Source organism: Engraulis encrasicolus, chromosome 24 (genome assembly GCF_034702125.1).
Source record: "Engraulis encrasicolus isolate BLACKSEA-1 chromosome 24, IST_EnEncr_1.0, whole genome shotgun sequence".
In the NCBI taxonomy this organism is placed as follows: Eukaryota; Metazoa; Chordata; class Actinopteri; order Clupeiformes; family Engraulidae; genus Engraulis; species Engraulis encrasicolus.
The window spans coordinates 2,666,637-2,693,794 of record NC_085880.1 but is presented as its reverse complement, the minus strand read 5'-3'; the positions used below and the strand labels follow the sequence as shown (position 1 = coordinate 2,693,794).

The following is a 27,158-nucleotide window of genomic DNA, read 5'->3' as shown; positions in this document are numbered from 1 at the left end:
ACTACCCCAAACCACATCACGGCACACCGCGCCGCACCACACTACTCTACACCACACCGCGCCACGCTGGGGCCCTGTTTGTGTATATGCACGCATGTTGGGAGGTGTGTGTGTGTGTGTGTGTGTGTGTGTGTGTGTGTGTGTGTGTGTGTGTGTGTGCAGTATCACTGGTGTGAACATCTTTTTGCCGTTTCAGGTCCTGCAGCTGACCCAGGAATGGACCAACAAGTGGAGGGAAACGCAGATCATTTTAAGGGTGAGAAACTGCTGTTATTTATTTATTTTGAAAAGAAACGGCATGTCAGATTTGAAACAGGCCATTGAACCGTGTGTGTGTGTGTGTGTGTGTGTGTGTGTGCATGTGTGTGTGTGTGTGTGTGTGTGCGTGTGCGCGTGTCACGTCCTGTTCAGCAGAAGGGCTACATGTGTGTCTTGTCTCTGTGTCTGCCTTTTTTTACACCTTGTGCAGGGCTCTTTTCATCACCAGCCAATTAAGCTATTAGACGTTAAATCTTACCAGCCAAACATACACCTACTATGCGTAGAAGTGGCTAGAATGTTTTCTTTTATACCAGACAAACTGAATTCTCACCAGCATTCGGCTGGTTGGCTGGTGTTCATTTTGAGCCCTGATCTTATGTACGGTCCTCACCATCTCACCGCAGCCTCAGATGTCTCTGTCACTGACACTGTCACTGAGCATCGCATTACAATTTGACAGTGGCCCCATTGATTTGGCAGCCTTGTCTAATTGGGGCTAATGGGAAAACCTTTGGCAAATCGTTACGACCCGGGCCCCAACATTGGTCCTGGATGAGCAAACTAATCGATGCCCCTTAAGTCTCCCCCTCGGCCGCCACCTCAGCAGGCCCATATGGCCACGCTCCCGGCTAAACAGAGTAGTGTGTAGAGCCCTTCTAAAGACAGCTTGGATGAAATAGGGAAGGGAAAGGAATGGAGGGGAAAAGTTGCGTATAGAGTCCTTTTAAAGACAGCTTTTCCTGGGCAGATTAACCAGGGGGGTGGAGAGAGAGAGAGAGAGAGAGAGAGAGAGAGAGGGAGAGAGAGAGAGAGAGAGAGAGAGAGAGAGAGAGGAGAGAGAGGAGAGAGAGAGAGAGAGAGAGAGAGAGAGAGAGAGAGAGAGAGAGAGAGAGAGAGAGAGAGAGAGAGAGAGAGAGAGAGAGAGAGAGAGAGAGAGAGCAGGATCAGGCAATCACTCGAGGAATCGAACCTGGGTCTCTGCCGTTATGCCAATCAGTGCCCTAGTCGTTTGGGCTACAGTCGAGGACAGCTTGGATGAAACAGAGGGAAAGAGGACGAAGCCTGACTGGCTGGCAGCTACTGTAGTGTGGAAGCGGTGTAGCATTAGCAGTGACAGGTGTGTGTGTCCACGTGTATGTGTGTGTGTCCACGTGTCCACATCCATGCACACCACTGTGTCTAATTACAAGAGCTGCAATCGAAAGGATGGAGTGGATGATCAGAGAGATTGTGTGTGCGTGTGTGTGCGTGTGTGAGGTACGTGCTTGGCTGGTAATTTAGCTGCCCATGCTGGTCTAAAGCACACTCCCACACACATCGCCACTTCAGAGTCATCGGAGAGAGTGAGCCTCTCTTCTCTTCTCTTCTCTTCTCTCTTCTCTTCTCTTCTCTTCTCTCTTCTCTTCTCTTCTCTTCTCTGGTCATCTCTTCTCTGGTCTCCTCTCCTCTCCTCTCCTCTCCTCTCCTCTTCTCTCCTCTTCTCTTCTCTTCTCTTCTCTTCTCTTCTCTTCTCTTCTCTTCTCTTCTCTTCTCTTCTCTCCTCTCCTCTTCTCTTCTCTTCTCTTCTCTTCCTTTCTTAACCAGCCCACACAGTGCTGCTGCCCACATATGCAAAATACACACACACCTACTGTACAGACACACATGCAAACTAGACTGCCTGTGCAGTCGCCTTCGACTGCTTAAGGTATATCCCCGAAACGCAACGCTTCCAGTCCCCCATCATTCCTACCACTCCCGTCCACCTTTTCATAAACGTATATGATAAATACAAAATATTAAAGAATTATATTTAATATCTATACATAGATCAATGACGTGCATAGGCTTAAAACCAAATGACTATTGTGAAAATGAAGCAAAAAATGGGGCAAATGGTAACACTGTTTTAATGGTTCACTATTACAGTGAATATACCACATTAGGTACAGTATAATAACCATTGTAACAATATTTAATACCATGTAATACCAGTGTAACACCATGTACCAATTTTGTACTACATCATGTATTTTTGTGTAAGTGGTATTACATGGTATTGCATATTGTTACACTGGTATTACACTAGTATTACATGGTATTAAATATTGTACACTGGTTATTACACTGTACCTGGTATTGCATATTGTTACACTGGTATTACACTAGTATCACATGGTATTAAATATTGTTACACTGTACCTAATATGGTAGATTCACTGAAATGGTGAACTGTTAAAATAAGGTAGTACCGGGCAAATCAATCCACCCAGTCAGAAGTTATGGGCCAAATAAAAATTCCGCCATTTTGAAACTGTTGACCTCCAAACTCAAATCAGTCCATGAACCTACCCCAGAGCATTAACACACCAAATCTGGGACAAATCCATCCGACTGGTCAGAAGTTGTGAGCCAAACAAAAATTCGGCCATCTTGAATTCAGCCATCTTGAAAGTGTTGGCCTCCAAACTCAAATAAGTCCATGAACCTACCCTAGAGCATTAACACACCAAATCTGGGAGAAATCCATCCACCCAGTCAGAAGTTATGGGCCAAACAAAAATTCGCCCATCTTGAATTCAGCCATCTTGAAAGTGTTGACCTCCAATCTCGAATCAGTTCATGAACCTGCCCTAGAGCATTCACCCAAAAAATCTGGGACAAATACAAACATCCTTTCAAAAGTTATCGCGTTAACACGAAAGACCTTACGCGGCGGCGGACGCGCACGCAAAACCATTACATCCCCGACGCTCCGCGTCATGCACACGGTTGGTGAAGTGGATGCCCTGAAAAGTGCCATTTGCAAACACATGTCCTTAGACACACACACACACACACACACACACACACACACACACACACACACACACACACACACACACACACACACACACACACACACACTTCTACATCTAGGAACAAATATAAATGATGTTTTTTCGCGCAAACAAGCTCTCTAATGCATATACATAATCAGGCTTAATGCATTCTGCCTTTGGCAAATTTCAGTAAGGACTGCATGTTCTTAAGCTCTTGTATCGTCATGAGTGATACTCAGTATTCAAATGCTCTAATGGCTACTGGTGTGCTCTGTTTTAATTGTGTGTGCATGTGTGCGTGCATGTGTGTACTGTATGAGTGTGTTTGAGGGTACTTGTCTGCTACTGCCATGATGGGCAGCTATTGTTTTGGTGTTCGCTGTCCTTGCTATTCGTAGATACAGTATGTGTAGTGACTAATGGTAACCACATTATAAAAACTTTTTCGGAGGTTTGTTGTTGATGCATGGGGCTCTGACTGGAACACAAATTTCATCCACAGATGCTATTCTCTGAATGTATCTTTTTCAACGTATAAATGGTAAATGGTATATGGACTGCATTTATATAGTGGCTGTCTAGTCCTTGGAGCACTCAAATCGCTTTACATTGTAAGCCTCACATTTATACCCAGTCACACACCGGTGGCAGAGGCTGCCACGCAGGGTACCACCATGCCACCAGGAGCAATTTTCTGGTTAAGTTTCTCGCTCAAGGACACATCGATGTGGTCAGGCAGAGCGGGGCTCGAACCTGCAACCTTCTGCTAGCGGAACGACTCCTCTACCACCTGAGCCACCACTAACCCTGAACCACGCACTACATACATTTACATAGTGGTGTAGTCTACGTAGAACGTGGGTATACGGAGTATACCCACTTCTAAATTTCAGGGATTTCAGTATACCCACTTAAAATTGATTGATCCATTGTTTTGAATAGCACAAATATATACAGTATACCCACTTCAAAAAATGCTCAAATATACAGTATACCCACCATAAAAAGTAGACTACACCACTACATTTACAGTATACTTAATATTCATGCGTAGCATATTACTCTATGGTGCCATACATGTATGTGTGTGGTACATACAGTTTCTATATGTGGTTGTTATGGCTGGAGGGCTGTATTGGGACCCGTGCTCCTCCAGCTCATAGGCAGGCTGAGGGTTGGCAGCTGTGCAGGCCTCGGGCACCTCAGCTCGGGTTCCCTGGCGTGTCAGGCCCTTGACTCTCATCCCGAAAGAGCTATTGGTGTTCTTTGTGTCTCTCTCTTTCTTTTTTCGAATACCGGTATACACTGTACCTCTGAGAGAGTGTTTCACTCTCTCACCACTCTGTCTTTGTATGAGTCATCCGCACGCATGTACACGCTCGCGCGCACGTACACGCTCGCGCGCGCACACACACACACACACACACACACACACACACACACACACACACACACACACACATGCCCGCACACACATGCCCGCACACACACACACACACACATGCTCGCACACACACACACACACACGCACACGCAAGCACGCACACACATGCCCGCACACACACACACACACACATGCTCGCACACACACACACACACACACACACACACACACACACACACACACACACACACACACTGATAATTGGAGAGAGAGAGAGAGATGAATACACTAACCCTTGGCAGGCACAGGCTCTCTCTCTCTCTCTCTTCAATCTATTTCTCTCTCTTTCACTCTCTGATGTGTACACACACACACACAGACACACACAGACACACACACACACACACACACACACACACACACACACACACACACACACACACACACAGACTGTTTGCTTCTATCAACTTGTCTCATACGTACACTCTCACATTGTTTGTCTCCGTCACTCTTACAACGCACGCACGCACACACACACACACACACACACACACACACACACACACACACACACACGCACACACACACTGTGTCCTGAGACCAAACCAACACAGCAGATGGCATGGCTCAGCCTCTGAGCTCCGGGCTCCGTCTGCTGCCATCGTCCGTCCAGCCAGCCAGGCAGCCAGGCAGCATGCAGTTGCCCGCAAGCACTCACAGGGCCGCCTGCGCCTTTGACACTGATTAACCCTACGCTCAGCCAGCTCTCACCCATACTTAACATCCATCCCTCCATCCCTGCATCCCAGCATCCCTCCATCTCTTTATCTTCGCCTTCTCTCTTCCTCCTCTTTCTTTATCTCCCTCCCTGCCTCCTTAGCTCCCTCCTTCCCTCCACTTTCCCCTCCTTTGACAATGACTAGTGTACGCTCAGCGAGAGTTCACTCACCCACATCCTTAACACAGATCTATCCATCCATTTCTCCATCCCTCCATCCTCTCCTTCTCTCTTCCCCCTCTTTGTTTACCTCCCTCCCTGCCTCGTTAGTTCACTCCTTCCCTCCACTTTCCCCTCCTTTGACACTGACTAGTGTGCCCTCAGCGAGTGCTCACTTCACCCACATCCTTAACATACACCCATACATTTCTCCATTCCGCCATTCCTGCCTTCTCTCCTTTCTCTCCCTGACTCCTTTATTCCCTGCTTCCATCCTTCCCTCCCTCCCTCCTTTGATACTGATTGACAGTGTTGCCAGATTGGGCGGTTGCCCGCCCAATTGGGCTACTTGGGATGAGCGTCGGCGGGCAAAAACGGGAAAAATTGGCCATTTGGCGTTTTTTTTTTTCAGCCGTTTTGGGCCCATAGAAGTCAATGTATTTTGCTGAATTTGGGCGGAATTTATCGCATTTTGGCGGTTTTTGAGAACCTTTTGGGCGGGATTTGGTCAGACCACTGGCGTAACTATAGGCGGTGCAGCCGGTGCAGTCGCACCGGGGCCCGCGACCACTGGGGGGCCCGCGAACGGGCCCTCCGAAGTGGATCGCGGGCCCCCCCATGCAATTCTATACCCGTTGGTTACGAGTCGAAAATTGAATAGGTATTGTATCCTGTACGCTACATTAACCTTGAGTCCAGACACTATTTATAGACCGTGTCAGACTCCCACAAGACGGTGGGAATTTAGAGCATTAAATCAATTGCAAATTGACACTTTTAGTTACTATATTGCTACAGGTCATTACATGGGCAGTGGAATTGTTCAGACAAATGTTTCAAATAGCAATAAAGGTAACACATGAACGCTATATTTGTGCATTTTATTTTTTACATTGCGGCCAGGGATTGTGGGATATATATTTTCATACACTATCATTGGCTGTATGTAAACAGGGAGCGCGAGTCGCCAGTGGTAACGTTCTGTTTGGAATACCACATGATTGATTCCCTTACCAAATTAAATGCATGCTGGTCAGTCGAACGTGGACTCTTTTGTTCTCATCTTATCTATGGATGAATGAATGAATGAATGAATGAATGAAACTTTATTGTCATTGTACAGGTAGTAGTAGGCTATGCGTTGTTGGCTTTCTTGAAGGCGGAATATAAAATGAGTTTAGTCACTTCATCCAAGAATAGAGATGGCTACTGGCTAGCAAGAACATCCTATGGATATTAGACCTCCTTGGATATTATCTGAGAAGATTTCAAAGACGCTACGAAGAAGGTAAGGACAGGTTTCCCTATAATAATGTCCGCCGTGGCATTATATTGATTTCATATCACTCATCTCCTTCAGGTATTTTCCAATTGTTGTCATTTTCTAGTCCAGTATTCTGTGTTCGGCAGGGTCTGGCCAAACGAAAGAGACGAGGCACATTTTTAACGGTGTCCATTCTAGTTTGTAATCTGTGACAGTATTGCTGTAGTTATACCCAGCGTTGTAACTTAGTTGTGTGTTCTCCAATTGACAACTAGTTGTGCTGACTTGCTAACTGCACCTCCACTCCATGTTGATTTTATCATCTAGCGTTTCTCCTGTTAGCATAATATAAGCCAAAGGACGCAAAACTACTTTGCAATGGCACCTTGTGTATGTGGGGTAGTGGAATATTGAAATCATTATGAAGGCATATTCTGTTGATTGTGCTGTCTATCTTTTAAGTCCTTAGTGTTATTTTTTATGAAGTTTAAACTGGGGTGCTTACGATCAGCATGGTTGTCTCCCTCGTCTGTGTAGCCTGCTGTCAGCAGGCACCGTGCGCTCGCAAGCACACACGCAGCCCCCTGTCCCTGTCTCAACCGGTCTCTAGACACATATTCCGAAAGCCTTTCTTTGCGTTTGTCCTGTTGTTGTTTTTTTGGGACAGATAACTTAAATACTCTATGATGTAAATGTGCACATCGTTGCAGCATTCACGATGCTGTTGCAATTGCAAAGAAAATAGCCCACCCTTTCACCCGTAATGGCTAGATAAAATATCCTAAAATTAGCACAACCTCCGGGGGCCCGTGATGGATACTCGCACCGGGGCCCGTGACCGAGTTGTTACGCCGCTGGGTCAGACACATCTGGCAACACTGCTGACTGATCCACACTCAGCCAGTGCAAATTAGTCGGTCACATGATTCTCAGATTTGCGGCCGCCATCTAACCCCAGATGGGGGCGTACCGTGGCGTATCCTGAGAACACAGTATGCATGGGCAGTGGGTGTGACGCCAGGATGGATAAAAAAATGTGACTCCGGATGGCAAAGACCGGCCCCAGTGGAAAGAGGATCTTCGGTTGTCAATGTTCAGTTGGTGTCCAAATTAACTTCAGTTGTCAGTCAGCGTTAATTGTGGGGGATATGACAGCTGTCAAAAATTCACTGTGTCTTATAACCTGTTCCACACTCCAGCCCTGGCGATAGGGGCATTGCTCTTTACTATGCCGCCAGTACTGACAGTAGAAAAAGAAAGTTGCTGTGTCTCAGATGGCGCACTTGTGCACTTCGGGCACTATTTTTTCAGTGCGTAATTAATAGGCCATACACACTGAAACATGCATACTGAAGTGCACACGGGCACCATTTGAGACACAGCAAGTGAGTCTGCTTGTGCCCATGCCGTACTACGCTCTTATGCCCCGTGTACATCAAGCGCTACCAACACGACCCAGGTAGCTAGGGTGGTTGAAGAAGTTTCGCCATGAATTCGTTTTATTCGCTCTGGACGCTGCACTGACATGTTTGATTCAGCTAATCACATAATGGCTCTGTCTTGACAGCCTGGGACATTCCTCGATATGAACGTTCCAATTGGTTTTCGCCAAACCGCGTCATAGTGAATTCGCTTAAGATTAGCTTGAGTTTAATCGTCAAAATTCGCCCTGGTCGCTCAAGAAGCTTCGCTCCCGGCAAATTCGCTCTTGTAGCTTTATTCGCCTTCCCTCTATAGAGAAACAATGACTTCCGCCGCGCAGTTCGCTTAGTTCGCCTTCGATGTACACGGGGCTTTAGCCTATGCCGTGAATGAATCGTCTTCTCTGCACTGCCTTTGGTCCATACTGAGTACTCAACCACGCCTATGCCCCTCTTGCCTTTTCCTCTATTTTTCCTTCTTATCTTCTTCCCTCCTTCCATCTTTCTCTCATTGCCTCCTTTGGCTCTGATCTGGTCCACACCCTGTACCATGTTTATGTCCGTCCATCCTTTCCTCCTTTCCCCTCATCCTTCCCTCCCCACTCTCTTCCCATCTTTCCAAACAGAAGAACCTCTGGATGAGCCCGTGTGATAAGAGTTCTTCTATCTCCGCACAAACTTCCGCCACTGGTGAGGAAAAATAAAGGGACCCAGACAGACAGAAATTAGCCTAAAAACTTTAGCAACAACAACACGATGAAGACATGGAAAGTTCTGAAATGTCCTGGGACCAATTTGCAGTCTGGTTTGGCTGCAGTGTCTGTCTTAGCATACCACACACACACACACACACACACACACACACACACACACACACACACACACACACACACAGCAGTGGGCGAGCAGTAGCGGTGCAGCCTAACACATCAGCGGAATGTAATTGCAGATAATTACTTCAAATGGATCCGCACTGAAGTCCTCTCACCCTCTCCCTCTCTTTCTTTCTCTCTCTCTCTCTCTCTCTCTCTCTCTCTCTCTCTCTCTCTCTCTCTCTCTCTCTCTCTCTCTTTCAGCGAGTAATGAGCCTTTTGGTTTCAATCCACCGCTTCTTTGCCTTGTTTTCAAAGCATGAGTGCAGCACAGTGGAACACAGAAGAAAGCAGTGAGATATGAAAGAGAGAGGCAAACAGACAAACAGACTGATGGAGGGAGTGCTCAGAAGTAGGCGGAAAAGTGAATGTTTCTTGGTAAGTGTTTCTGTTGTTGTTCAGAGTTTCTGACAATTTGCCTCCTCCTCTTGAAGTCAAAACGACCTGTGGAGAGAGGTACAGAAAAAAAAAGAAGAAAGGAGAGAAAAGTGAAAGCGCTGTCAGAGTGGAAATTCAGAGTTACCGTACCTGCCGGTGGACAAACTGACACGGTGTGTCGTTATCTTTCCACGTTTCTTCAAAAGGGGATCAGCCCTCAACCAGAAACTGCAAATCATCCATGTCAATCCCTTTTATCACTTTAACCACGGCCAAGTATTACAGATGATTTTGGACAGGCTATTCTCCGAAAAAGAATTCTGGAGGGCTACAAGTGATTCCCTTGCAATGCTAAGCACTGGCTAAAGCACATGTTTTAACACCATCAAGAAGATGAGTTGGTGGCTTAGTGATCGTTGGTTGTGCCTGATTAATGCTTGTGTATAACATTAAAATCCTTTGTGAAATTAAGAGTTTGACCGTATTGGTAAGATGTCATAGGCCTACTCCCTTCTGTTCATTACAGTCAATCCATTTTCATTTTGGAGCTCGCTGGACTTGTTCATGTTGGGATATTGAGCTTGAGATGATTGCATGGCCTTATTTATATGGGGACAGTTTACTCGATTGCGAAAAAGCGAATATTAAGCAATATCGCTGCGGAGCAGACATCGTGCTCCATTTAGTTTTGTGCTTCCTCCCGGCCGTTCAATTTCATTCAACAGCCAGGTGAATGTCTGGCCCCCACTGTGCTGATTTCAGATGCCTCATGGTCCTCACATGTGCTTCATCCCATCCACCAGTAGGTGTCTCCACAGCTCCATGGCTGCGCTGCACAGATGCCACCAGGGATCTGGTTACAGCCAGGGCAGTTAACATGCAAAGTCAACCTGGCGATTGTATTTAACTTTCCAGCTCGACATTTAGATTGGAATGGCACCCAACATCCATTAGAGGGGGGTTTTAATGATCCCCAATCCTCTGATGGTGAAGACTAACGTGAGATCATTTTGTAGTGGGTGGTGTCATGGGAGTGACAGATAGAAGTCCTGTGCTAACCCTGAAGTCCCTATTTTCACCAGTCCCCTGACGTTCCCTTGAAATTGTGAGCCCTGCTCCGAGAGCACATAGATAGTTGGTGCTCTCATCCTCTGATATCCTGTGATGACTGACTGCGAGTGTGATATTAAGAATAGTATCCAGTGCGACTACCAACCATTAGTTGACTTGAATGTGTATGTCCGATATTTCAGAGAGGACTTTGATTTCAGAGGACTAGGATTTTCCTCCTACCATTCAGAGAATAAAGAAATGTTTGTGTTCAATGTGCTAGAAATGTCCCATTATTGGCATTGACAGGCTGCCTTTCCCTTAGAGTGGCTTTCTTCCTTTTCTTGTGTGTCTGAATTACTCATCCAGAGGACATGGCCTTGTGTGTAAACATGGAAGGCCCTACAGTAATAACTCAAACGCACGCACACAAACACACACACATACGCGTATGCACGCACGTCGCACGACTCTCGTCTTGAAGACGCCAGTCCCCTCGTAACTAAGAAGTGTGAGCTCTGTGCCCTTTTGATCTTTGTTGTGTTTTTCTACACAACCCCCACGACCTTGGATGCCATGAATGTCACCCTTTGAAAAAAGACTGCTCGACCATTTTCCCCATCTTTTTGTCTCCTTCCTTTTTCTGCTCTCCTCCATTCTTCCTCCACCCACCCCCTTCTTTTCTATGGCCCTGAGGCCCTTTTTTTCCCTCCATTGAAGATTGAACCTTTTGAGAAGCTGCCAAAGGCGCAGGGCGGCCAGCTCAGGCGTATTATACTGTAAAGACCTGGTGTTAAAAGCCATTCGGCCGGACTGAGTGAAAGGTGTCAGAGGTGAGATGAGCCGTGCATGTGTGTGCGTCCGTCCATCCATCCCTACGTACATGCGTGAGTGTGTACGTACGTGCGTGCGTGCGTGCGTTGGCCGAGCGGACCACGGGCGAGGTCGCACGGGGAAGGTTAATGCGAAGCGCCGCTGTGCCCAGGAACTCATTACTGGGCCGCCGCTGCACCTCCTAATTAAGAGATTTTGATTAGTCACATATGGCGGATTAATCTCCAAACGTTTACAACGTTAATTAATATGGGAGCGCTGTAAATGTCAGATTGCGTCTACAGTGTGTGTGTACGTGTGTGTGTGTGTGTGTGTCTAGGTTTGTGTGAGTGTGTGAGTGGTGAGTGGGGAGGGCGGGTGCCCGCTAAGTCATTGTGGTACTACCAGAGGCATGAGGCACATCTCAATGGGCGTGTTTTGACAAGGCCCCCGCTCCAGGCTCCAGGCTGTGGCAGTGCCCACCTTGTTCCGTTCCTGCTGAAGGCTGTGTGCGTGGCAGTGCCCACCTTATGCTCACCCATCAACCAACCAGATTGGGTGCTGCAAAATGGAAGAGCGTCGAAAAAAAAGGGGGGGGGTGTACACATCTGCTGTGAACTGTTACTCTCATGATTGCAACGGCTCTCATGAGTGCGTATATTGACTAGCTGGCCATACGCCAGAAGAACACTCTCCATAGCTGCTCACCATGGAAGCTTGCGTGCGTGGTGGTGGTGTTTGTCGGTGGGCCTGATGGAAGCATTTTGGTCAATTAGCCAAGTAAGAGCTAAATACGCTCAACTGCTATGCCAGCTGCTGTTGTTTTGGGTAGAAGCATGCTTGTGTTTTTATGCTGAAAACAACCCCTGCACTGAGCTTGCAGAGCCAACCCGATGATGCGTCGTTGCCGTTGCTGCCACTGCTGCTGCCGAGAAAGCACTCAGAGGGTTAACGCTCTTGATGAGCTCGTCTGCGCTCAAAGCTAAAGAATAAATTGATGGTTTCGCTAGAGAAGCGGCAGTTCTTTGGAGGCGGCAGCGAGAATGGTGGTGGGTGGGGGGGGGGGGTTGTGCTGGTGGTGGTGGTTGGGGGTTTTCTTGCGGTTAGTGGGGTGGGGTGTGGGGGAACAGAACGTAAACAGAATCTTAATTCCGCATGTGCGGTGAATTTGGAATGCAAAGTTATGCGTCGCTGGTGCCTCAGATTGGTTAGAGGGTGTGCAGGAAACTGAAGGTAATTAATATGAGATGGGAGCAAGAGGGGCCCTCTCTGTCTCTGTCTCTGTCTCTCTCTCTCTCTCTCTCTCTCTCTCTCTCTCTCTGTCTCTCTCTTTCTCACTCTCTTTGCTTCAGACAGACGTGGCAGACAGGAGAGTGAAGGAGGGAAGGAAGGATGGATGGATAGAAGAAGAGAGAGAAGAGAGGGTGAGCGGGGCAGAGAGCATGTGGGTATGTTTCAGATGTTCACCGTTTGGGTGAACTTCCTTATGCCGCCCCGGTGAGGAGGGAAACTCATAGTGTTTTAGTAATTCAAAGTTTTTTCTTTTTTATTTTGTAACTTTTTTTTTTTGCCCCGACGGCTGCGGGATAGTCACGATAGATGGCAGACGTGGCATCCTAACCAGAGTAGTTTATCTTTGGGTGGGCTGTGCCATTTGTTTTCATTTCGAAGCAAAATACGCTACAGGCGCCCTGGGGCCCAAACACACACGCTCTCCTGCTTTCTCTCTCTCTCTCTCTCTCTCTCTCTCTCTCTCTCTCTCTCTCTCTCTCCCTCTCTCTCTCTTCTATTTTTCTGTGGGAGTATTTATGCGGCTTAGATCCCAAGATGGGGAGAGGTTCCTCCACGCTTTTTCAAATCCTGCTATCCTCACTCGTCGCTGTTGCAGTCTTAGTTTCAAAAACAATCCCTTTGTCTTCCTCCTTTACGGGAGTTTTTGTTGTTCTATTATCTCCTCTGTTCATTGACAGCAATACTCCTTGACAGAATATGATGTAGAGCAGAATTGGACAGATCCACAAATAACCGCAGCTCTCGTTCAGATGTTGTGTGCGGTAAATATGACGGGAAGACGCGTTTTCTTGTGTGTACAGATTGACAGGTGTTTTGATAGAAAAAGGTCTTTGATCTGCATTTGTAGCGAACACGAGAGAGAGAGAGAGAGAGAGAGAGAGAGAGAGAGAGAGAGAGATGCCCAGGTGCTGTCTTTGATGTTCGATCAAATGTGTGTGCATCACCGTTGCTCTAATTGGAGTACTGGCCGATTCCGAACGGAAGGCTCATTTTCTCCCTGTAGCGGGCTGTTCTGTAGGTGATATCAAAGGCTTAGGTGTTAGTCCTTAGTGTGGCTAGCCAGCCACATGTACCAAACCACCTTGGCTGAATGCCACCGTACCAGGGGATGATTAGGTGCTGGGTTGCTTGGACTACACCTGTCGTATCAGAAGTTTGGGGGCAGCTGTGGAATAGTGGTTAGGGAGGTGGACTGAGATGAGAGGGTTGCAGTTTCAAATCCCACCTGTACCTCTCCCTACACCTACATCAAGTGGCCTTGAGCAAGCCACCTAACCCCACATTGCTCCAGGGACTGTCACCAATATCCTGTAGATATACGTATGTACACTGTAAGTCGCTTTGAACAAAAGCATCAGCTAAGTGTAATGTATAATGTGATGTAATGTAAAGTTTTAGACATTTCTGACATTACTAGCCAATTCTTTGTTCAAGAGCCTAATTCTACATTCAGGGATATAATTGGGTTCTGCGTACGGAGGAGAACCCTCTCTCTTTACTTACAGTGGTCAATATCTCATTTTGTTGCTACAAAAGTGTAGCAGAGAATAGAAAACTAAGGTACTCTCCGTGTCCTGTCCTTCACTATCTGGTGGGTCACGGGAAAGGAGTTCAAAAGTAGGAAAGAATTACCAGACCATCTCAGATGTGGAAGATTATTTTTTGCTTTTATTTAGAGTAGTGGCAAACTAAAGTTTTGACGTTGCCATATCTTCATCAGAGTAAAAAATCAGCACATTAGCGCAATCAATCTGACTCTGTTGCCAAGATGAGGAGGCAGGGCTGAGCCCTGGTCCAAATTAAACTCAGCCTATGGCCTCTGTGTTATACCAAGTTTGCCTAAAGGCATGACTGATGTACTCTCACTTAATGGTCAACGAGTAGACTCTTCTTTTCATTATTCTGCCTCCATTAACAAGTTATCCACTCATTTGATACACTTTTTTGCCCATTTGTTATTGCTTTTTATGAACCGGTGATGAGGAATTTTAACCAACAGTCTCATTTTAATCACAAGTCTATCTTGAAAAGCATTTTGTCTCCACTCATGGAAGGTAGTTAAGATGGTTCAGTAGATACGAATCTCCTATGCCACCCATGCCCATCATCATTTTAAGGGACGTGTGTGGTTCACGGCCAAATGCCAAACTGCATGGCAGCTTGAAAAGCTTTGGGCGAAGGCATCAAGAAAGAAAGAAAGAAAGAAAGAAGGAAGGAAGGAAAGAAGCCATTATATGCTTGGAGGGGAGGTTAAAAATATGAGTCAGTGGAAATGATGGCTTTTACAATAGCACTTTAGAAAGGGGGCCTGCATCTTGCTGTGACAGTAGTTCGGAACCAAGTTAATTACATTTGCCACCTGCTCCCATCAAAGTAGAGAGTGGAGGAGAGAGGTGTTTAGGAGAGGAGAGGAGAGGAGAGTGGCAGAGGGGAGGGTAGTAAAGAGAATGAAGGAGAGAAGAGCAGAGGAGAGGAGATGACGAGAGGGGAGGAAAGGAGAGCGGAGGAGGGGAGAGGAGGGGCGCTGAAGCCAAGCTCTCGATTATGAAAAGCCTCGCTGAACATCTAAGGCAGGAAGACTGCGTGCCTCCAACGTCCCGCCACCTCCACACTCGTTCGAACGTCAGCCATCTTTTTTTTTCCAACTCTTGAGCGAGAGTGATGAACCAAGTTAGATCTGTCAGGCCAGTCTCTTCCTTCATCTCTAATGAACTCTTTGATGGACTCATTTAATTAAAGCGCCAGGGCGAGGGGGGCAAGCAGTCGATGGGTTTTGCCGTCTCGTTAAAAGGGGTAAAGATTTTTTCACCAACCCCCTCAAACGCTGTCAGCTGTGCGGCAAAAGGACAAACTTCTCTCCTGCAAGAAGGGAAGACCGAAAGCGTGGGAGCGAGAGAAGTGCAAGATGCAAGATGGAGCGAGAACAAAAGGAACAGAGAGACATTTGGAGTAGTACAGCCTTTGGTGTCTATTTTGTAGTCACTGTTCCTTTTTCCTGTTTTGGGCAAGGTTGTATGTGGGGGAGGGAGGGGAAAAAAATGAAAACGAAAATCTCTGGTCTATTTCCACTGCAGGAAAAGTACTAAAAGGCCTTTTTTTTCCTCCAGGTACACTGTGCAGAGCAGACTTGAAAGGGAAAATACACTCAAACTCAAGGCTGCTGCAGTTTCAGAGCAGCCGTTATTTCGCCTGATGTTTCACTTAGGCGACTGTGCAGACTCCGCAAAAGGACTCCTCATTCTTGACTCGCGGCTCAGTTTACTATGCCAGCAGACATGTTTATGACGACCCGATGCTACGCTGTGTTTAAGGTGTTTAAACCACTCTTTTACCGCCGGCAACCCCCACACATGCAGTATATAAGTCATGCACCTGTGCCACACACACACACACACACACACACACACACACACACACACACACACACACACACACACACACACACACACACACACACACAAAACACAAACAAACATATCCACCGACACCACCCCAAGCCTGCGAATAACTGTCATTACAGAGCAGTCTTGATGGCTCAGAGAGCACACAGGCCTCTGCCCTCTTTTCTCATCCCCAATACACATGAAGGTTTTTCCCTGGTTTTATTGGCTGCACTATCCATGGCTGCCATTATAATCATTTCCTACAAGCTCAGCAGCAGAGCTGATGGCTTGTAAATGGAGGTGTTTTTCCACCTGTCTCCTGTGTACGCACATGACATATGTGCATGCAAAGAAAGGTGTTGACAGGTAATAGAGGTGTGTGTGTGTGTGTGTGTGTGTGTGTGTGTGTGTGTGTGTGTGTGTGTGTGTGTGTGTGTGTGTGTGTGTGTGTGTGTGTGTGTGTGTGTGTGTGTGTGTGCGTGTGCGTGTGCGTGTGTGTGCACTGTGCGTGTGCGTGCTGTGCATGGTGACAGGAGACATATTAGGATGGATAGAATCTGCTGTTAAGGTGGCAGAAATATTCTCCTCATTCTACTCATACATATTATACTGTCAGACACAGGAAAACATTTACCAGTGCTAGTGCATAATGCCGTGTTAAAAGTGAGCTATGAATTCTGGTGAGCTAGGAATTGTGTTCTGTGGTGAACAGTGTATGTTTAAAAATGCAGTGTTTTTTTTTATTTGTTAAAAAATTGTTTGAAAATTACAGAATGCCACATTTAGCCCAACCAATTTCTCCAAGTTAGCCAAACGTTCATCTCTTTCATTCAAGTGAGTGGGCCAACTGTTGAGGGGATATGCGATATGATCTCACAGAAATCTGTGAAATGAGCACGAACCATTGTGACACAAAAAATATGTGGCCAAACGTATAGAGGTCAGTGTCTGTGGCAGTTTCATAGGTTTTGCGTTTTGAGTTTCCGTGATAGAGTCACAGAAGTGCTTTTAGTGATGGGCCCATGGAAGTGTTTCTCTATATTCCCATAGCTCAAATGCTCCAACTTGTGTTTAGGGCTTATGATGAGGTCAGGGGGGCGTTGGGAGGCTTATGATGAGGTCAGGGGGGCGTTTGTTAAAAAAAGGTTGAGAACCACTGGTCTACAGGCTACAACACTGCTGGCTCTAGCACTGTGTGAGCTACAGCTCTACATCTTGACAGGCTGCTAATGTCAGCACACTGTACAGATGTGGAAAAACTAAACTGACAAAGTAAAAGTCCTGGTTGGGTTAACTATAAGCTCATCAACCTGACTCATCAACCTGAATGGATGTGGTTCATTGAATTGGCTGTAGCAAAAAATATGTGGCAAGGATTTTACTCTCTGCACCGAGGTATTTCCACCCCTGATGTAGTACGTACGTACACCAGGGCTGGGGGGGGGCCAGGACCACCGACCACCACCTAAACCAGGGGTATTCAATTAAATGTCAACGAGGGCCAGTTTTTCAAATTCCTCCCAGTAAAGGGGTCGAACTATAGGTATGTATTATAGTTGCCGACTGTCGATGAAAAAAAATATGGGAGACTTCATTGAAGTGGGGGGTCTGGGGGTCCTCCCCGAGAAAGCTTTGCATTTCTTAGATGTAATTTCCTGCATGTTAACGTCCTGTTTCAGCTCTATACAGAACCCATACTTTTATCTCTAAATTCTGAAAAACAATTCTGTATTTCAAGGGGTTTGTGGGGGGGCAGAACCTTGATATCCAAGGGCCGCATCTGGCCCCAGGGACGCCATTTGAATAGCCCTGACCTAAACCATATCTTAGATGCGCAACACAGAGAACCACCAGCCCACCACCCACTGTGAAAAATCAATCGTCTCCGTCTCTTTATCACTCACCTGATGAGAGGGGCTCAAATGGCACTAAATGCATATTTAACAGGTAAGCCGCTGCCAAGTCGAATGGATTTTTTTCCCATGTTGAACATCGATTCGGCGTTGACTTTTTAAGGCGGTGAAGAGGGGAGGGAGCGAAAGGCCGTGATTTTTTCCCCCGTAATCTGAATGTCAGTGCTACTGTAGGTGCATTAATCACCGGTGGCTTCAGCCATGCTGTACGGTCGGAAACCCTCGAGCTCATCGATTATTCAGCCGGTTGACACCGGACGCCTACATGTTGGCATAAATATTATTATTCTAGAGTGAAGGCCACTGAAGAGGCCATTATGCATTTGTCTCTGGAAAGGTGAGCACAGCGTCTGGTACGTTAACACCTGTAGAATGAAAAATAGGATTTTTTTTCCCCCACATATTACCGTATGTACAGTTAGGGTAGAGTCTAATTAGTGCATTTTGGGTAAGTGTCTGTGGGAGCAGCTTGGAAAAATAAATGATGAACATATTGGTTTGCCTGCTCCCACAGTTTCTATCTCCGTTGAATCCTCACACCTTTGCACATGCACAGACAGACACACACACACACAAACACACAACAATATCACATGCTAACCATCAATTTTGTACCTGTGGTTGCCAGATGTGGTTGCTCGCACCCCCAGAGCCACAAGAAGTCCCAGGCTCCATTTTGTCGAAAAAGATATTTACGCACTCTCGCCATGCCATCTCTCCTACTTCTCTCTCTTTTTTTTTGCCTGTTTTCTCGCTTGCAACATCCCATCGCTGCAAGCCGCTCTCCTCCTCTCCCGCTTCTCGTGTCTCGCTTGCAACTTCCTGTGATAAATGCCTGGCCCTGGTGGCTTAAGAGTCGGTGATGCATACAGTACGCTCCAATGTTTTTTATATACTATATTGTGGCCAGTGCCACCGGCCATGCGTTCCATTTACACGACAAATAATTCACACACACACACACACACACACACACACACACACACACACACACACACACACACACCGCCCCCACTAACAGGGACATGATTTATGGGGTCGCCATCAGCCGATGGCCAAATTCTCTCTCTCTCTCTCTCTCTCTCTCTTTTTCTCTTATTCTTTCGATTCGTTGTCTATTTTTCTCCCACTCGATGCCTTTGCCTGCCACTGAATTGAGGCACGAGGAGAAGTGTGGCTGCGACTCCCTATCAGTCCTTTCTTTCTCTCTCTCTCTCTCTCTCTCTCTCTCTCTCTCTCTCTCTCTCTCTCTCTCTCTCTCTCTCTCTGTTTCACCTTCAGTCCAGGAAGTGCATCCATAAACAATGTAGTCTGTAATGTTTTGCATTTGTGTCTGATAGCATATACTTCCCTTTTCTGTGTGTGTGTGTCTGTCTGTCTGTCTGTCTGTCTGTCTGTCTCTGTCTTTTTCCCTTTCTCTCTTTCTCTCTTTCTCTCTTTGTGTCTTTTATTGTGTGTGTCTGTGTCTGCCTGTCTGCCTGTCTGCCTGTCTGCCTGTCTTTCCACAGGAAGAGACTGTGGCCCTGAGGAAGGAGGGTAGTGGCGTGGTACTGGACTCCGATATGCCCCACCTGATTGGCATTGATGACGACCTCCTAAGCACCGGGGTCATCCTTTACCGTTTACCCGTGAGTACGCACATCCCCTTCCATAACACCTACTCCTGATCCCCCCCCCCCCCCCCCTTCCTCCAGGGGAGTGGATGTGAGTACACACATCCACTCCCCTAACGCTCTCCCCTTACCCTCCACTCCAACCCCCTTCCACCCCGCCCGGTCATCCTTTTCTATTTACCATTGAGTACACACATCCACTCCTGTAACGCTGCCCCATCCCCTCTGCTCCCCAACCCACAACCCTGCCAGGGCTGGACTGGCTATCTGTCTTAGCGGGCATTTCCCGGTGGGCCCCGCAACCTTGTGGCCCCTATTTTCAGAGATATATATTTTTATATATATATATATATATATATATATATATATATATATATATATATATATATATATATTTTTATATATATTTTTTTATTTTTTTCTTAACATTTCTGAAAATAGGGTCCCACGAGGGTGCAGGGCCCACATGAGTCAATTTTGCGTGGCTAAATATGAGGGTCCCCTTTAAGCCAAAAGTTCCCGGGCCCTATTACAGCCCCAAGCCTCCTCACTTTAGCCAGTCAGCACAATGGAAACAAACAGGAATGGAAATGAAATAAATAAATAAATATATATGCAAAAGACAAACTGCCTCTTTTTACGGTCTGTTGCTTTCACACCATTTTACAAGAAGCAGCAGTAAAACCAAAATCATGTGGTCTACCACCACGCCACAGAGCTTAACATTGCTTACTTAAGCACTCCTGGCCTGTCTCGCTGGCTGTGTTGTTGCGTTGCAGGAGGGCAGGACGGCGGTGGGCCGAGCGGACGCCACTACAAAGCAGGACATCGGTAAGGCTCACAGCGATCAGACGCCACTGACTTTCTCATTATTCGCTTCACTCCCTCAAGTTAACACACTGGACAGGACACTCAACTGAGGATAGGCGAATACCGTCCAGGACGATTTGCTTAGTCATTGAGGCGAAAAAGTAAATAATAAAAAAAAATAAACATTCTGTTTTTTATTATAAAAAAAGTAAAGCAAAGTAGCTGCCTATGCAGCCATTGTACCCTGTAGTTGTATTGTCAGCGAAGGTGGTACTGAAATTCACACCTTGACAAAACAAGGTTTCTAAATGCATATGTACCAACCTGTTGACCGTCATTGGGGGTGTGCATCAAGTCTGATTATTTATGTTACACATTCATGTTAACACAACTGGGTTCACGCAGGGTTGAGTGCGTAAGAAATAACGAAATTCCAAATGAATAATTGTACTGCTTATCACCAGGGCTATAAATTAACTTTTTTCATCACTTGCCAATTTTCACTCGTAGATCTTACTAGCCAAACATACACATACTATCAGTCAGAGTGGCTAGTCGGTTGGTCTGTCTTAATTTAGAGCCCTGCCCCTGCTTATCAGAATAGACGTTTCAGTATTCACAATAAATCTAGCCTTGGCATTGAATGTGCCATTGAACTGTCTGCCTGTCCATTATTCTGTCCAGTTCCTTGTGCGCTTGTCTCTCCACCTCACTGTCCCTGTATATATGTTTCTGTCTCTCCACCTCACTGTCCCTGTCTCTATGTTTCTGCCTGTGTCAGTGCTGGAGGCTGCGGGTGTCCTGAGGGAGCACTGTGTGTTTGAGAACCGAGAGGGGGCCGTCACATTGGCTCCTCTCCCCGGAGCTGCCTGCTCGCTCAACGGAACCCAGCTGACGGGCCCCTGTCAGCTCACACAAGGTAATGTATGCTCTCAGTCTCCGCTACAACTTGGGATTTTCTTATTCGCAAACCTCAGCTGGCAGGTGCGTTGGAGATGGCCCATAGATCGAAAAATAGGAAGCAAGAATATTGTTGCGGTGAAGATGTTTAGAAAAATGTGAATATCGTATAGAAGATCAATTCTAGCCCTGAGGTCATTTTTCAAACCCTACATCGCTCTTCCACCTCTTCAGCTGTCCTGCCATAATAACTCCCATAGTAACCCATAATAACTAAAGTAAATACTACAAAAAATAATATATGTTTCATACCTGGCCTGGCCTGGTGGGTGGTGTAGGATTAGGGAATTGGTCTTGGCTGACGGGAGCGGGTTCGATTCTCATACCAGGAAGGTGGTGGCCTCATGCGCTCTCATCAATAGCTGAAGTGGAGCTGAAGTGAAGCATCTAATGGTTAGAGTCTAACCCCACATGGTTCCAATGCTTCAAGGACTGAATTCTGGGGTTCATCATGCGCACTTTCTTTGAAAATCCTGCTATTCTCTTGCACTATTGTTCCTTTGTACTACCATAACTTCCTTTCAAATTTCTAGCAAATTTGATCTATGTTAAAACGATACTCCAGGATTTTTCACATAGGATCATATTTCCTTGTTAGTCAGAGCCTTGTAAACATATGGAGATCATTTTTGATATTCCATATGACCAAAGTACAGTACTTTTTACTGCTCAAAAGGTCTATTTCTTGACATTCAAAATGGCAGACATGGAGAAGATCCCCCCTTTTCATGTATGAGAAGTGCCATTTTCCCAGTCATAATACATACTTAGAATTTGATGGTGGTGGTAATTATTAATAAAATTACTGAATATTTCTGAATGGGCAGCATTCATTCTGGAAATGAACTACTAAAAATATTACACAGTGCACCTTTAACGATGAGTGAATCCCCAGAATACACATCTAGTAAGTACAATGTAATGTGATGTAAGACCACGATACAGGAGGGCCCTGTTTTTCATGTTCATGTCGTGTAGTAACTGAAAAGAAAATAAAGGTCCACAACACTGTTAAATGCTCCCAAAGATTTAATGGCACAACGTTTCGGACTAACCGTCCTTCATCACAACACTGCAACACTGTCGTGTCGTGTAGTAACACTTGTGTGTCAATTCAGCCACTTCTCCAACCAACTGTAAGATCAATTTAGTCCGGGGAGCTAAAGAAAGCCTCCTACCACCATCAGTCTGATGGCTAGGTAGGTGGATAGAAGGGGGGGACAGTGTGTCTTGTGTCCATATATCATGGACACCCCATTACTCGCCTGACAGGGTGGATGGTTCACGCTATTTTTAGGTGGACTGAGGAGAAACCATCTATCGCCTGCGGATAAAGTCAGGGATGTTTGGTCCAGTTTACTCTCTTCTCTTCTGTTCTGTGTCATTCCGTGTCATACTGTGTGTACTAGCATCTTTTCCGGTAGCGTTTCAGTGAAACTAAGGTCAAAGGAGAATTGTTTTCGAACAAAAAATGAGTGGAAACCGAGCCTGCAGTTCAAACACACACACTTGAACACAAAGACTGTCACACACACACACACACACACACACACACACACACACACACACACACACACACACACACCAAGTGTACTCGTTGATTAACCGAGTGGAGAAACTGATGAATGCATCTCCTTTGTCTTCTTCTTTCTCATCCCCTCAGCCCTCTCTTTCCTCCTCTCCTCTCTACCTCAATGTGGACACTCCACATTCCCCAGCTCCTTATTCAAAGCTGCCCACGCTCTAGCCTATTCAGATGGACCGTCCCCATTGGCGAAGGAGCTCTCTCCAGTGCGTCTAGCTGGGTGGGTGGGGTGGGTTTAGGAGAGGATGGTTAGTTGGTACCTCCGTCAAGGAGGGGGATGGATGGCATGAGTGTAGGTAGGGGGAGTGTGGTTGGTTGGTACCTCTGTCAAGGAGGGGGATCGGTGTGGGTGGGTGTGGGTACTGGGAGGGTGGTTGGTTGATACCTCTGACAAGGAGCGGGGTGAATAGGATTGGTATGGGTGTGGGTACGCCGGGGAGGGTGGTTTGTTGGTACCTCTGTCAAGGAGGGGGTTGAGTTTGCCTGATTATCACATACTTGCAATCGCGATTCGATTTGAAGCAACGCCGCCGAAGGTGTTGCGTCATTAGGAGGGTGCAGCCTGGCTTAGGGGTGATTGGGATCGGTGTGGGTGTGGGTAGGGGGTGGATGGTTGGTTGGTACTTCCGTCGAGGAGAAGGGTGAGGGGGATCGGTGTGGGTGGGTTTGAGCGTGTTGGTGTGGGTTGGGGGAGGATGGTTGGTTGGTTGTGCCCCATCGCTGCTTCCTAAACATTTTGAAGGGCGAGAGGCTACGGACAAAGCCCCGGGCACTCCACCTAATTGGTAGATGAAGCTGATAGAGTAGCTGAGGTTTTTGAAATAGGGCTGGGGGAAGGTGGTGTGCTTGTGTGTCTGCGTGTGTGTGTCCGTGTGTGAGTGCGTGCGTGTGCAGGGGTGATATGTGGAAGTATGGGTCAGAGAAAAAAAATAGAGAGATTGTGAGAAATAGAGGGAATGGGGAATAGTAGGAGAATGAAGGGGGGAGAGGAGAGGAGAGGAGACGAGGGTGGATGGAGAACAGGAGGATGGTTGAAAAGAGAGAAGGGACGAATGAAAGAGAAAAGAGCGAGCGAGGGATTAACCTTTCATGACAGACAAGCAAAAGGCTGGAAGTTGGACTCCGGAGAGAAGAGGGCGTCCACCCGGCACAGCCATCTATTCTCCCCAGGCCAGAAGAGAGGACAGATAAAGAAGTGGCAATGGAGAGAGAGAGAGAGAGTGAGGGGGGAGAGAGAGAGAAAGAGAGAGAGAGATGGAGAGAGAAGGAGAAATGGACAGACAGAAATATAGTGAGTGTCTGTGCATGAGAGAGAGAGAGAGAGAGAGAGAGAGAGAAAGATGGATAGAGATAGAGAGAAGGGGAAATTGGCAAGCAGAAAGATAGTGAGTATTTGTGTGTCAAAGAGAGAGCGGGAGGTGAAAGAGAAGGAGAAATGCACAGACCAAAAGATTGTGTGTGTATCAGAGAAAGAGAGAGAGAATGATATAAGAGCAAGCAAGAGAGAGAGAGAGGGATGAATAGATGGATGGAGTGAGCATGATGGGATGAAAGAGAGAGAGAGAGAGAGAGCGCAGGCACAAAGTAGGAAAGGTGGAGAGATAGCTAGATGGAGAGTGAGGGAAAATGAATGAACGAACGAACGAACAAGCGAGCACATCAAAAAGCCAGCTCAGGCCAGGCCCGGGAACATAGTCTCCCTTACAACAATTTCAATTTGCCGCAAATATCCCCCACAGAAAATGGTGGCATCCGAAGCCATTTTCTTTGAACAAATGATAGTAATTTCCCAGCAGCTGGCTGTCGCCGAATCCATCAGATTCTGAGCTTTCAGGTGCTTTGTCATTCGTTAGAAGTCGTTAATAGTGGCAAGATGAGTATTCTCTTTCTCTCTCTCTCTCTCTCTCTCTCTCTCTCTCTCTCTCTCTCTCTCTCTCTCTCTCTCTCTCTCTCTCTCTCTCTCTCTCTCTCTCTCTCTCACTGTTTTGGAAGCGGAACTCGGTGGAGGGAAATGGAAGCCGCGTTTCGGCACAAAAAAAGCACAACACATCTTTCCTACCTCATCCTATTTTTCTGCCTGCCTTGTCTGGAACTTGTGTTGTTATTCTTTATGTTTGGGAAGAAAACTACTATATGTTTAACTTTTTTCCCATCCCCCCAGAAGTACAGTGGTGAGGTGGCTGGGCCTTATTAAAGTGGACAGATGTGATAGATGCAGAGAGGGATGAGGGCTCACCTTTCTCAGCCTGCTAAAGCATACCACCGTACCGCATCTTATATGTGTGTTAATCATCAATGTGTGTGTGTGTGTGTGTGTGTGTGTGTGTGTGTGTGTGTGTGTGTGTGTGTGTGTGCGCGCGCGCGTGCGCATGTGCATGTGCATGTGTTTGGACATGCACTTGTATTTGTGTATTGATGGCTTGTACATGTGTCTCTATAATAATATAATATATAATAAATGTATTTTTTTTTGAGCGCCTTTCAAGATACCCAAGGACACTTTACAATCAAAACAAATACATAACAGTAGGGAAAGTAAAACAAAGCTTCAGTGAATTAACAATAGGAGAGTAATTAAAATGCAAAAATAAAATAGAAATAAAAGTACAATAAAGATAAATGTTTTCAAGTAAGAAAAGAAGTAGAATGCATTTGAAAATAAAATAAAATGAGGGAAAAAAAATAAAAAAAAATAAATAATAATAATATGTAAAATTAAAAATAAATTGATGATTAAAATAAAGTGGAAGTGCCTGTCAATGAAGTGGAAAAGCAGAAATGAAAAGGTGTGTCTTCAGCTTGGATTTAAAAGTAGATAGTGTGGAACACTGACGAAGAGACAGTGGGAGTGAATTCCAAAGTTTGGGGCCAACAACACTAAATGCCCTGTCGCCCATGGTGCGCAGGTGTGTGGAGAGAGGGAACTGTAAGGAGGAGTGAGTCAGTGGAGCGTAGTGTGCGGGTGGGATTGTATGGGGTGAGGAGACTTGTGATGTAGGAGGGTGCAAGGTTGTGCTGGGCCTTGTATACAAGGAGGAGAATTTTGAAATGGATACGTGAATGGATAGGAAGCCAGTGTAATTGATAGAGGATAGGGGTTAGGCTTAGGGATTTGGTGTGGGTGTGGGTGTGGATGGGTGGGTGGGTGTGTGTGCGCATGCTAGTGTGTGCGTGTATGTTTGCGCACTAGTAGGGTGGTAGTAGCCAACCCATGGACAGCATTGTGCTACCCCAGGGCTCCATCACTGCCACTGTTTGGTGCACAGACCCAGAAATGTCACCCGGACGGTCACGGCAATGCATCAACCTATATATCCACCTGTCTCACCGGGCCGGAGTCTCTTCCGGCCGACCCCCCCCATCCCCCCCGGCCCAGTCAAGCGAGACTCCCACGACCTTCAGCAGGACATATCCCTCTGCTCCCTCCCCCCCACTCCTCACTCCTCACATCTCACTATGTTCCCCACGTCACTCCTCCTCACATATCACTCCTCACTCTTCACATCTCCCTACGCTCCCCACGTCACTCCTCACATCTCACTCCTCATATCTCACTCTCCACACCTAACTCCTCACTCCTGACATCTCACTACACTCCCTCTCACTCCCCACATCACTCCTCAGATCTCACTCCTCAAATCGCATGTCTCACCCCTCACACCTCCCTCATCACATGATCTCACTACGCTCCCCAAGTCACTCTTCTATCTCACTCCTCACTCCTCACTCCTCACTCCTCACATCTCATATCTCACTCCTCACCGCAGAGATACACCAGCGGCGACGCGATTCAAGCGACAGAGTGTAGCAGCAAGCGATACGAGCGATTGACGAGACAAGAGTATCTGCTGTGGTCACTGACCTCTATACAGTCATTGGCTGTCGCGGCTTGTCGCCGAACCGCGTCATAGAAAGTTGAAAAGATTTCAACTTCAAATTGTCGCGCTCGTCGCGCAAATCGCTCTAGTCTCCAGAATCGCTTTTGTCTCTCGACTCAATACAAAGTCAATTACTTCCGTCGCTCGACTCGCTCAGATCGCCGCTGGTGTATTTCTGCGGTCACTCCTCATTCATCACGGCTCAGTGGTGTAGTCTATGTAGAACGCAGGTATACCCAGTATACCCACTTCTAAATTTCTGGGATTTCAGTATACCCACTTAAAATTGATTGATCCATTATTTAGAATAGCGCAAATATATACAGTATACCCACTTCAAAAAATGCTCAAATATACAGTATACCCACTTCAAAAAAGTAGACTACACCACTGTCACGGCTCACTTGCCATGTTAGCGGTGCTGTAATACGAAGCAGCTCTTGGCCAACACCCTCAACACAAGCTCAAGTCAGCGCACTCAAATTATACTCGCATATCACTCTTGTGATTTGTGTGTGTTTGTGTGTTTGTGTGTGCGTGTG

General features: G+C 46.5%; 1 protein-coding gene across 1 annotated transcript in view; it reads left to right on the top strand.

The window, feature by feature from the left end:
• The window catches only part of kif16bb (kinesin family member 16Bb), a 97,975-nt gene that overhangs the window by 39,359 nt on the left and 31,458 nt on the right, over nucleotides 1–27,158 (top strand). The window contains exons 12-15 of the mRNA XM_063191872.1: nucleotides 197–256; nucleotides 19,279–19,398; nucleotides 20,163–20,214; nucleotides 20,975–21,112. Of these exons, the coding sequence (XP_063047942.1) occupies nucleotides 197–256; nucleotides 19,279–19,398; nucleotides 20,163–20,214; nucleotides 20,975–21,112 (370 nt within the window). The remainder of the gene's footprint in view (nucleotides 1–196; nucleotides 257–19,278; nucleotides 19,399–20,162; nucleotides 20,215–20,974; nucleotides 21,113–27,158) is intronic.